This window comes from Eulemur rufifrons, chromosome 29, assembly GCF_041146395.1.
Source record: "Eulemur rufifrons isolate Redbay chromosome 29, OSU_ERuf_1, whole genome shotgun sequence".
Lineage (NCBI taxonomy): Eukaryota > Metazoa > Chordata > Mammalia > Primates > Lemuridae > Eulemur > Eulemur rufifrons.
In genome coordinates, this window is record NC_091011.1 from 8941963 (window position 1) to 8954637 (window position 12675).

The window sequence follows — 12675 nt, forward strand, 5'->3', positions numbered from 1 at the left end:
CCTGCAGCAGGTCAGGGTCCGTGCACATTGTCTAGTGGATGAGTCCTCAGGTCTCACCCACAAGCCCAGCCTCCATTGGTAAAACAGGCGAGGATGAGTAGCTCCTCCTAGATGCGGTGAGAATTTGGTAACACCTGTGCAATTAAAGCTTTTAGGCGCTGCGTACGTCAGCTCCCTGTTTTTGCTGCTAGTGTTGCTATTGTGAGGACCTCGTGATGCACAGCACAGATATTGTCCCTCGCAGAGCTGGCAGCCACTCGGGAGAGAAGGACACGTGGAGATTGCCCTGCGATAACAAGTGATGGGGTCAATGGCACAGTAGGGTGTGGAGACCTCCAGGCACGGAGGCAGCTAAGCAGGGCCCAGGAGGTGGGCGCAGGGCAGAGTGGAATGCTATGGCGTGGGGGGAAGGGGAGGTGGGGGCTTTCTCCTGTGGGTGGCTGGATTTGAAACTGGGCCTGGACACTGTCCAGTGGGCAGTGAGCGTACTTCTGGATGCAAAGCTGGACCCCAGACAGGGACGGGCTGGAATCCCACTGCACGGGCCATTGCGGCTGCCTTGGCCGAGTCACTCCCCCAGTTTCTCCCTGAGGGGCTACTTGGGAGGAGCGAGTGTGGAACCACACGGGAAAGTATCGTGCCCAGGGCCTGGCACGGTGCTGACCAGAGCTGGCTGCAGGGGCTTGACACCTGACTTGCCACCCTGAGGACAGCCCGTGTTGCTGGCATTCAGGTGTAAAGTTTTAGTCCAAACATCCGTAAAACTTTTAGGGTCATCTGCCTACATAGCAGAAACAATGGCTCCACCTCTTAGGATCACAGCCTCAGCACCTGGGCAATTTATATGATTTCACTATGATTATTGAATTTCACGATTTTGCCCTACCATGGCCAATGGCTCTCTTGTGGCTGAGGAGGCCGTCTGCCATGGATGTGTCACACCAGTGCCACCCTCCACTCACCACTGTCCTCTTTTGGGCTGAATTGGCACGTCGTATTAATATCTTCTGCTGCATGACAAATGACCCCAAAAGTTAGTGCTAAGGCACAACATCTGTTATTTTTCACCATTTCTATGGATCAGGAATTTGGGACTTTGGTGGCTGGGCAGTGAAGGCTCGGCAGAGGCTGGTGGCCCACTGCCAAGGTGGCACACACCAGTGGCTGGCAGGCTGGGGCTGGCTGTTGACGAGAGGCCTCCACAGGGCTGCTTGAGTGTCCTCCCAACATGATGTCTGGCTCTCTGATCCAGGTGACTAGGGCAGAAGCCGTGATACCAGGTTAGCCACACAAATCACATGCCATCCCCTCTGCCATGCAGCGTTGTCACACAGACCAGCTGATTCGCCGTGGGAGGGGACTGCACATGGGCGTGGGGGCCAGGAGGTGAGGCTCACTTAGGCCGTCGCCAGGGCTGGGCGCCGAGTGATGTTGTGGTCCAGTCACATGCTGCTGAGCGTGGTGGGGACGGGAGAATTCTCCCTGTGGGCTCTCACTCACCCAGGGGCAAAGGCCTCCCAACCGCCCTCTCCTTATCTCAGCCTTTCCCGCTGGCCTCTGCCCCGGGCTGGTGTCTGTCTGGGACTTTAATCTTGTGTGGAAACCCCTTTTTTTCCAATGGCAAATCTATCTTGATTCTAAAATCACTGATCACCTTTGTGTGTTGCGCTCATTAGATGATGTATAATAGAATAAATATTTGTCTTTGCAAATAATCTTGCAAACCTCAGAGGCATAGAAAGACAATTCAAACAGTAGATCTCACTGTAAAAGGTGACAACCTCACTGTAAATACCGGAGTCAGGTAACTGCCAGGCACTGGACAAATGACCTTATCTGTCTCATCCTCATTCAGCCCTACACGAACCTTAACGATTTTGGTAGTTCACAGAAAGCAGTGCGGAAGATAGGGAGTGAGAAGTTCGTTAAGCTCACAGGGCTTTGAGTCACAGAGCTGTGACCTGGGACCCGTTGCCCTGGCCTTCGAGCCATGTTCTCTGTGGTCCCACACAGTTCTGCACGTGGACATTGCTCTGTAGTTTCAAAGCAGGGTCCCTTGCGGGACCCCATTTCTCCCATAATAGCTCTGTGGGAGGAAACAGAGGCCCAGAGTCCTGGGGCCCTGCCTGGGGCAGCCCAGCTAGAGGGGCAGAGCCCAGACACGAAGCCCCAGACACGAAGCCCCAGCCACGGCCCCCAGCCTTGGTCTCTTTCCCTCCCCCGCAGCTGCTCTCGTGGGCCGGCCAACGTGGGGAGATGAGGGAACTTGCCAGAGCTCACGTGGGAGACTGTGCTGAGATTATTTGGTGCCGTGGCTTCATTGCAGAGTGTCTCCTGTCCTGCAGGGACTCTTGCAGCACGCCTGGGGCCGTGGTGGCGGCGGTGGTGGCAGCGGTGGCGGTGGGGGGTGGTTTCGTGCCTCAGCATCACAGCTGCAGCCGCGGGGCGGGAGGCCTGTGAAATCCGCATTGGTTCCAGCTCCCCATCCGCATTGTCAGGCCCCGAACTGACACAGGACGCGCTCAGTGCACACAATGCCCCTGTTGAAGGATTCTCCTGTAGGAATTTAGACGTGAATTTATTCTGACAGTCGGTTCTTAGGTTGCCCGGAAGTGGAAGCAGTGCAGAGATCTAACACATGACTTTCTCATTAATTTAAAGGCTCTAGTCTTATCTATTGTTTTCAGTCCTGATTCTTAAGGGGCATTTTAAAAATTTCTCTTTTTTCAGGGATCAGCTATAATTTCTAGGCACACATGAGTGCTTTGAACTGCTCCAATTCCCTGCCTTTCTTGTCCAGCACTCTAATTTGGCCCATAACGCTGCTCCCGAGACGTCTCCACCTGAGCCCTGTTTGCTGTTGCTAACGGAGAGCGGTTGTGACCCAGCTCCTGCTCACCGTGTCCCCACTGCCTGCTGCCCAAATGCTGCCTGTGGCACGAGCGAAAGCCTCCCTCACGTCAGGGAGAGGCCGCCCGTGGGCTCTTCGAGCTGGACTTTGTCACTTTGCCAAGGACGGAGAGAGTTTGGAGATGTTCGGTCTTGCTGCAGAGACTGCTTGACACACACATTCTTTCTCTTTTTTTCCAGCCTGCAAGTATTCCTGCCACAAGAAATGTGAAGCCAAGGTAAGCATGCCGTTGCTTTCCCGTGGGACTTTTTATAGCTGAGTTGGCCTTCGCTGAATGATAGGCGCGGGAGGGGGCCTCTTTGGATGGTGGCCACAGAAAGGAAACACTGAAGGAAAGAAACGGCTGGTAGATACTTTTCGACGGGGTGTATCCTTTTCATCTCGAGAACAAACCAAAGAGCTTTGAAATCTGTGGTTTTAATTATAGAAAATAATTCTACAGAATTTGATTTCAGATAAGAATTCAGTGATTTTCTCCTGGCTGTGTCACTAGCTCCTTCTCTGTGACAGTCAGTCCCTGGTGTCCCATGGCACTGGCACGCTGCTGCTCGGGGCAGGTGGGGTGGGCAGAGGGGGTCCTGGGCATTGCCTGGCCTGGAGGACTTTTCTGACTTCACTTTGAAGATGCTTGTGCAGAGATGGGTTGGAGTTTTCAGCTGTCCTGGAATTCTGGGCACCCGGGGGTAGGGGCAGTTATGCTGAGCCTCTGCGTCCCTGGAGAGGTTGGATTGCCCAACGGCCCCCGGAGTGCTGGACACCTGGCTTTGCCCCACTGGGATTAGGGCGCTGATCAGTGGGGAAGTGAGGTGGCCTGGAAGTGGTGGGTGGCAAGTGGCAGACACCCCAAGGAAGGAGGACGTGGGTTTCTGCCCTGTCACGGTGTCTGCATCCCCGGAGTTTCTAGATCTGGCATCTGTATCCCCAGATATCTTAGGTATGGCATCTGCACCCCCAGATATCCTAGGTATGGCATCTGTACCCCCAGATTTCCTAGGTATGGTGTCTGCACCTCCAGATTTTGTAGGCATGGTTTTGGTCTGCAGTGGGGCCTCAGCGTGTCACCCCATCGACTGTCAGGCCTGTGGGGCCGGCCAGGCGTCCTGGTAGGCGGGCTGCCTGTGGCCACAGGTCCAGGGAGATGGAGTTGTATTGGGATTTTGCTGCTTTGCAGACCTCATGGGTCAGCTGCTGCTGAGAATTCCCAGCCTGTCCTTGGGCTCTGAGCGGAAGGCTGTGATGGAAACGGACTTCATGTTATTATGAACTCGCTGCCTGTGGGTGTGTTTTCCATGTGGGCACTGGGGGCTGGTTTTCTCCACCCTCCCCACCATAGGCACACAACATGTGCACACACACATGTGCACACACAAACACACATATGCACAGACACATGCTCACATACACATATACATACGTGCGGGGGCACACATACAGAAGTTTGGAAGAACTGGGCTAGTCCAGCCCTATTTCTTTTCCCAAGAGATTAAATGGCTTTTCTTTTTACATTCTTCGCTATGGAGACTGCTGAGCAGGTGCAGGAGCAGAGAGGCTGGCACAGGCTCCTCCGCCCTCCCTGCTCCCCTCCTCGGCCTGCCTCTTCCCAGAAGCCACGTGGGTGCCCTCCACAACCTCAAGGGGGCTGCTCGGAGGTTCCTGCTCTCTCCAGCCTGCCTAGAGAAAGCTTCCCCTTTTTCCAGCTGAGGCCGGGTTTCTTGCCCATGCACTCCTAGGCGTGGCTAATTTCCGACCTCGCTTTACTTTAGGTTGTTCTACCCACAGACAGCTGCTCTCTCAGGGGTGCCATGCACCTCTGGTCTAAGGGACCTAGTGGGAGCGGTGCTTTCAAGCGCGGTGGTGAGTGGGGAAGATTCCACCTTGGGGGAGTTTTTCAGACTTGGAGAGGTTCTCCCTCCCCAGGAGGACTGAGGCGTGCCTCTCACCCCTGAGGGTCTCCGTGGCGGTGGCCCCTGCAGGGTGGGAGGAGGGGGTGAGCTGCTTGTCCCAACCGGCTTGCTGGGCCTGGCCACCTCCGAGCTGCAGCTGCGGAGATGAGCCGCTGTTGTTCCTTCCATTTCTTCAGCGGAGCCCCTCGCGGGCTACGTAGGGGATTGAGTTCTTTAGTTCAAAGAATATTCCACAGGCCTTAACTCTCACTGAATATGGAATTTGTAACTGCAGCGATTGCCAGTTTGCTGAGGGACGGATAAGCTTGTACTCCTATCAGATCACAGTGTGGGGGGGAAATGTATCCCTATTCATTTTTTTTTTTTTTTTTTGATAATACAGCTTTGAACGGTAGGCGAGAATGCCGCCGGCAGTAACAAAGCACCTTCTCATTCCAAAACTATAATGCCAGCGTTGTTGGCGATATGAGGGCCATAAATCCTCAGCAGCTCCCGCGGGGTGTGTGGCTGGGGGAGCAGCTTGGTCTTCAGGGAACTGAAATGTGGCTGTGGCTGTTCCCGCGTTACCGCACGCAGGGTTTGGATTTTTGATGACTGTGTGTGCGGGTGTTATCAGGAGGGCTCCCTACGCAGTGCACACCCAGATTCTTGGGCGACTGCGACGCTTTGGTCTCCCGGCAGACCCGTGACAGGGTGAGGGCATGTGCCACATAAACCTTCTCGTCAGCGTCCCCATCTGTCCCCTTGGGAGCACTTGCGCCTGTGTCCGCAGGCCTGAAGGAGTCGTGGAGGCCGGGGCTCTGTGTGCTCCCCAGAGCCTGTGGCCGGCGTGCAGTGGCTAAAGGCCATGGCCACTCATCTGTGGCCATAGTGCCCCCGTCGCAGGCTGCCTTCCAGGCCGTGAGCTGCCCCCTCTGTGGCGCTGAAGTCACGGAGGGACCACCCTGCAGAAATGGGGACTGAGCCATAGGTGGGACTCTGGAAGCCCCGGTAGATGGAGGTCACTCTCTTCCTGAGCCATCGGACAGCATGTCTCCTCAGGCCAGGCTCTGCGGCTCAGTGGGCAGACAGAGCCAGAGACCTGGGCTTTGCTCCCAGTGGGGCCTTTTGGTTGCTGAAGCTAGTCTAGCCCCCCTGGCTGTGGTCTGGATGTTTGTGTCTCCCCTAGATTCACATGTTGGAACTTGACTCCTAACATGATGGTATTTGGAAGTAGGTCCTTTGGGGAGGTGATTAGGTTATGAGGATGGGCCCCCCCTGAGTGGAATTAGTGCCCTTATAAAAGAGGCCCGAGAGAGCTCCCTCACCCCTTCTGCCACTTGGGGACACAGCTAGATGGTGCCGTCTGAGAACCAGGAAGCTGGCCCTCACTGGACACCAGATCCATTGGCATCTTGATCTTAGACGTCCAGCCTCTAGAACTGTGAGAACTAAATTCCTGTTGTTCATAAGCCACCGAGTCTAAGATATTTTGTCACAGCAGCCTGAATGGACTAAGGCCTTGAGCCTCAGTATCTTCATGTGTAAAATAGGCAAATAATAGTTCCCTGTGATACACAGAAAAATGATTTTCTCTTAGCTGTTGATTATGATAACATTAATTATATAAGTTTTAGGGAAGTCAAATAATTTATGTACAATACTTGAAAGTTTTGGATTTAAAATACTTTGCTTAGCAGAGTGCTGTGCTTACTCATTGAGCCACATGGGCTGCTTGGGCATCGTGACTTGTTTTTTTCCCAGCCGTCAGTTGACTCATTGGCAAGACTGAGAAGGGAAGTAGCAGAAATGGGGCAGTTTTAGGAAGCAGATATTGGGAAGAGATACAGGGAGGAAGGGGTGCTGGGCGGTGTCCCCTCGAGGGGAATGAAGGGGGTCTGTGGAGCTTGGGCAAGGGGTGGGGAGCCCCAGGACACGGAACCCCATCCTTGCAACCTGCATCTGCCGCAGCCCCTGTCCCCTGCCACTTCTGCCCACGTGTCTGCTCCTTAGAGGGGTACTTTGTGTGTAGGGTGTTGAGTGTAATCTGGAATCATCAGAGGTTAATATATAGACCTCCAGATAATTTTTTTCAAACTTAAGACCCTGCGTAGGGACCAAACACAAGTTAGCCGAGCTGGAACATGCACACAGGGTAAGATTGAGGGGCCCCTGTAGCGGGTCCTTGCGTGAAGCCAGGAAGAAGGCCAAGCCTCCTGTCCTTTGGGCTGCAGAGGTGCTCTCAGATCCCTCTGGCCCGTCCTCAGCCTTTGCAGCCAGCTGCCGAGGCCCAGCTTGCCGTCCCTCTGTCTGGACGTGCCTTGGTTTGCACCCTGGTTGGACGTGCAGTACAGGAGCACTGGTGCTGCCTCCCGTGGTGAGAGGGAAGCCGCCTTCAGGCTTTGCAGAAGGCGAATGCGGTGCAAGGAGAGAAGTCCTGGGCTCTGTCCAGCTTCTCAGCCCCTGCAGGTGGCCTGTTTTTCCCAGGCCTTGTGTTCCATTTGGGTGGTCGCCCAAGCCAGGAGCCTTCACCTACCCTCCAGCTTGCTGCTCCAGGCAGAGCTCTTTGTGCTAGGCTTGCTGCTCTTTTCCCTGCAGAGAGAGCATGTCAGACAGGCCAAGCCTACCCTGAGGTTCTGGGGAAGCCAGCAGAACCCCCTTCTGCCCCCAAGAGCCGTGCAGGGTGCGCCCTCGTCTCCCGCTGCCGTGGGGGCCTTGCTGGCCTCTTGCATCAGGGATCCCCACGTTCTGGCTGCAGGATCCTCCTTCACTTGTACCGGCCAGGCCTGAGGTGAAGACTGGGTCCTTTGGGTGGTGCCTCTCTGCCATGGAAACTGCAGGACCCAGGGTTTACGGCTTCCTCAGAAACCATCCATAGACATTTGTCCTGGGCATCAGCAGGTATCCAGTGGCTTAGCTGGCAAGTTTTAACCATTGACTTGTATTTCTGATAGTTAACCTTTATCTTCAGGTAGTTCCTCATCTCTGAGTGATCGGCACTACAGCTGCCAGTGTTTGGGGCTGCTGTATCCCGGGGCTGACAGTCTAGGGGACAACCACTGAGACCGGGTCCACGTGTGGCTCCAGCCCACCTCGCTCTTACGCCTTCGGAGCCTGCTGTGCCTCCTGCAGGCTCCAGCGCTCGGCCAGCTTCTCTGAGACGGCAGCGGAGCATCTCCCCCACCTGGCTCAGGGCTGTCCCTGGGCTGTGTCTCAGTTGTTTCTTTCCTGCAAAGGATGCCCAGGGACTTCTCTGACCCCCTCGGGGCTTAGTCTCCTTCTTCCCCCCGAAGGCTGTGCTCATCTTACCTCAGTGGCATCTGTCTGAGACCCCCCCCCACCGCAGCCCTCCGCTGAGACACTGGGCTGGGGCAGCATCTGTCCCCTCTTCCCATAGCTCTTTGTTGACTGTGCTGCGGGCTCCCTCGGCTGTCGCAGGTGTGTGTTTCTGTGTTGGGCGTCCTCACCTGTGTGCCGGGGAGGGAGGCCAGGAGGAGCCTCTGCTTTGTTGAGTGCTGAGGTCTTGGCCACTGGGTGTCCCTGTGCTGCCCGGTCTTACGCGTCCAGACTTTGCTTTCCCCACAGCCCCAACGCCCCACTCTCCAGAATCCCACAAACCGCGCTGTTCTGCTCGGGGCAGGGGCCTGCCTTTCCTGCGGTGGGAGGCAGGCGTCGGGCTGCCATCCTCTCGCCCCCTTCGGCAGTGTCGGTGCACCCCGTGCTCTTGGTGGAGGAACGTCATTGACACTCAGTGCCGCCGCATTTGAAATTGGGGTGTCTGCCTTTACCTCCCCAAGGGCGTAAGTAAGTGGTGGGATTTTTCATGTTTTTTTCCTGGGAACAAACCACCTGAGTTTGTTAGTAAAAAGGAAGGACCAAGAAATTTTTTATAACTAAAAATGCACAGCCTGGCCCTGCATGCATAGAGCTCTTCTGTTGGTGTGTTTGTCACCACCATTCACCTGGCCCCATCCACACCTTCTGTGGCTTCAGGCAGCATAGTTCTTCTCCCCGAGGCTCACCTTCTTCATCTGAACACGGGAGGGGCAGTCACAATTCAGCAGGATGTTTTAGGGGTGACATGGGATGCATATCTCAATGTCTAGTCGTTGACTGGTTCACGATATGTGTGCAGAAGGAATACAAGTCAGCCAGCACTGCTGAGGGATTCCCAGGGACCTGCGGATTGCTTGTCACTCGCCCCACTGAGGGTCCTCTTCTGTCCCCTCTTACAGTGACAGATACGGGACTGAGCAGGTGCACCTCCTGCCTAAGGCCAGCGGTGGTCTTTCCCTGGCCCCACCACCAACTCGGGCTCTGCCTGTCTCTGCCATCTCCATCTCAGCAGATGTTCACACGGTGTCCTTCCGCCTCCCTCCCCACCCCTTGCTCTCGGGGTGGTGGTGGTCAGTTTTAAAGCCGTCTAATTCCACAAACATTTCCTGAGTTTTGCGCTAGGCCAGGCACTGAGAATGGGAGTCTAGTTCTTCCTGAAGAGTGCAGGTCTCCACCTATGTTTGCCAAATTGTGTGCGTGTGTGTTTATGTGCTTAATATTTGACAACTGACTTTTAACACAGTTTTTGAAATTAATAGAGGTTATTTTTAGAGCAGTTTTAGGTTCACAGCAAAACCGAGAGGAAAGTGCAGAGAGCTCACACACACGTGCACACGTCACAGAGACACAGACTGTCCTGCTCTCCGCGTCCCTGCAGCAGAGCAGTGCGTCCGATACAGTCTGTGAGCCAGCTCGACCCATGTTATCACCCGAGGTCCTTGACGGTGGAGTTCACTCTCCGTGTTGTGTGTCCTGTGGGTTTGGACAGGTGTATGTATAGTGACATGCACCTGCCGTTACGTTAATAGTGTCACAGAGTAGTTTTACTGCCCTGAAACCCTCTGTGCTCCACCTTTTCATCCCCCTCCCCCAACACCCAGGTACTGGCAACCGGCGATCTTGTTTCTGCCTCCGTAGTTTTGCCTTTTCCAGAATGCCATGGAGTTGGAATGGTCCAGTGTGGAGCCTTTCAGACTGGCTTCTTTTACTTAGCAATATGCGTTTAAGGTCCTCCATGTCTTTTCATGACTGGATAGCTCATTTTTCTGGATGAATAACCTTCCATTGTCTGTAAGTACCCTGTCACCTGCTGAAGGACGTGGTGGCTTCCATGTCTGTTTTTCTTGGCAAGCTGTCACTGATGCCAGAAGAACCGTTAAGCATCTTTAAATTCTGCTCTTTTGGGGGTGCTTTTGTCCCTTATAAGATGCCATTCTTGGTAGACTGTCTTCGCTTATCTTTTTTTGACCGATTCTAAGTAGAAGACCAAATCACTCCCCCCGTGTCACCTCCCTAGAGATGTGTTTATAGCTGCGTCTGCTTTTCTTCCAGGAATTGTTACTCCCGAGGCTTGGAGTCTGGGGGACGAACGACCCCCAGTGAAAATTCTCACCAGCAGGTGCCGTGACATGGGCTCTGGGTCATGCTCAAAGGCAGCAAGCCCCCTGTGGCTTTTCGTATCAGCAGTTATCGTTTGTATAGGAATTACGGTTTTTAAATCTAAAATAACCTAGGTCCTAGGCAGCAGCACTGATTGTGGACTTAGGGGGTTTCTTGGATTTGAAGGCAGTCAGTGGGACCAAGCTACTGTTAACGGAGTGTGTCACCCAGGTGACCCCAGCTGTCAGTGCCTGCAGCCTTGCCCCTTGAGACACTCCATGAGACGCTCCTTGCAGCGTCTCGGTGGGGCCTTGTGGCAGCCCTGCCGGGCACTGCTGCGAGGCCACTGTGTTCTCTGTTTTACAAGAGACGAAACTGAGCTTTTTGATGCTGGTTATGACATTTGCCCAGGCTGACAGGATGATGTTGGCTTGTCTAGTTGAGTGTAATTTTCACTGCAGGATGATAGATTTGTTTTTTAGTGTGGCATAAAGTTAACCTATATTTGTGTAAGATGTACTAGCTGTGCCCCAAAAAGAGGCCAGAAAGGGAATTATACTATTCTTTTAAAGTCACACATTGGTTTTAACTAAATAATATGATTTAAAAATCTGTCCTGCTTTTAAAAAATTGTCAATTTTTATTCCACATTGTGTTGTAGCAAATGAAGTAGACCGCAACACACACCTGAAAGGAATCTGCACCCATTTGCCATGTCCCTGGACTGCGTGGCGAGTCACCTAATCAGCAACAGCGTCCCTCTCCCGTGCGGGAGGCCGGGCGGTGCAGCCCCCTGCAGGCGTCTGTAAAATGAGGATAACTGTCCATGGCACTGTCCTGTGGTTTACTGGGAGGGTGGGAGGCATAGGACTCTATGGGTAAGAGCACGCTGTGGCTGCAAGTGTCTATTGTTTAAACTAGGACTTTCGAGGTGCCCTTGGAAACATACTGCTGAACTCCATCCCCGTGACTCCAGACCAATTCTAACTTGAAGAAGATGCTTTTCCTGCAGACCCCCCATTGCTCGAGCGATTATTGGAGCAAGGGTGCTCCTTGGTTGAGATCCCCCCAACCTGCCCCGTGGGATGTTGTTGGGCACTGGGAAGGCTCCGGGCTTCTCAGTGGGTCAGTGTCAGCGCCTCTTCCCAGTTCCCTGGCACCAAGTTCTTCTTCCCTGACCCTGCCTCCCCGACTCTGCGGGTTAGGAATCCATTTGTCACAGTGAGTAGGCATGTCCTCACCCCTTTCCCCAGCCTGAGACGGAGGAAGGTGTGCTCCAGTCAGGGAGCCATGAAGATGCCTGTTCTCTTTGGATGTTCTAGATACTATTCACAGTGCCTTTTCTTTAAATTACCAGGCAGGTTTTGACTATGCTTGTCCTTCCACATTAATGCCTTTTGCTCTGCATCTAGCCACGTGCTCCCTGCCAAAGTCCACCTCAGGGACTTCCCTGGCAGTCCTGGGCTGCAGCTCTGCCTGGGAGACTGCGCTCCGTCTCTGAGCCTAAGTTCCCAGCGAGATCTTGTCCCCAAGGTCACCTCTCTACCTCCCAGTCCCTCCATTGCCTTCAGGCAGCTAGAAGCTCACCTTCCCTGTCTGGCTAGGACACCTGGTGGGCTGGAGAGACCTCTGCAGGTCCCATCCCCCCATGCCACTGTGCCTCGTGGTGGCCCCCAGAATCCCCCTCGTGTTGCTAGCATGTGTGTCTGTGGACAGCCACTCCAGCTGGGTCTTAGCCTTCTAGAACACAGGACAGAACTTAGTCCATGGCCATGAACATGGCATGCTTGTGCTTTCTGGTGGCCACACGTGTGTGTCTGGGGTGTTCTGTGCTGGTCTCTGTGAGTGGACCTTCACACCTCTCATTGTGAAACTGCTTCATGTGCTATGTGGAGAACATTTCTAAGCAAGCTGCTGGCTTTATTTTTGTGTGGCTACCTCTGGAGGATAGGTTTCCTATTAAAACCCCCATTTCTCCTTCTTTCAGCCACATTTGTAGCAGCAGGGCCAAAACCCATAACTGAGCATTTGAGCCCCTAGTTCCAAATTTTAATTTGTAAAATAAAACTTGTGTTTACCCATGTGCTCCCCTAAACCTCCTGTAAAGCTTTTAATTTTAGTCAGGGATTCAGGAAGTGCCTACCCCCATTTTGTTTCAAGCACAGAAATAGCTCCTGGAGCCTGCTCTCCGCCTCCTCCCTGGAGCAGCTGGCACGGTTCATTTTTCTGTGTGTCTAGGCGGTTTGACTCCTGCCTTCTCGCGCACGGCTAGTCTGTGTGCCATGCAGCTCTGAATTCCCCTGGAACTTTCTGAAGCCCGCAGGTGTCCCTTCTGTTCTCAATAAAGCCATGTGCAAGGATCTGGGTTGTTAACCCTCTCTGCCACTGGAAACGCCCCCCTGCTCAGAGGGTCTTTAGAATAATAAACTCACAACTGTCTCTTTT

At 53.8% G+C, this 12675-nt stretch overlaps 1 protein-coding gene across 2 annotated transcripts in view; it reads left to right on the top strand.

The window, feature by feature from the left end:
- TNS3 (tensin 3) overlaps positions 1–12675 on the top strand; it is a 262359-nt gene that overhangs the window by 61753 nt on the left and 187931 nt on the right. For both annotated transcript variants that reach the window (XM_069461530.1, XM_069461526.1), the window contains exon 3: positions 3091–3128. Coding sequence is in view for 1 of the 2 variants with exons in the window: in XM_069461526.1 (XP_069317627.1) it covers positions 3091–3128 (38 nt within the window). In the remaining variant the exon portion in view is untranslated. The remainder of the gene's footprint in view (positions 1–3090; positions 3129–12675) is intronic.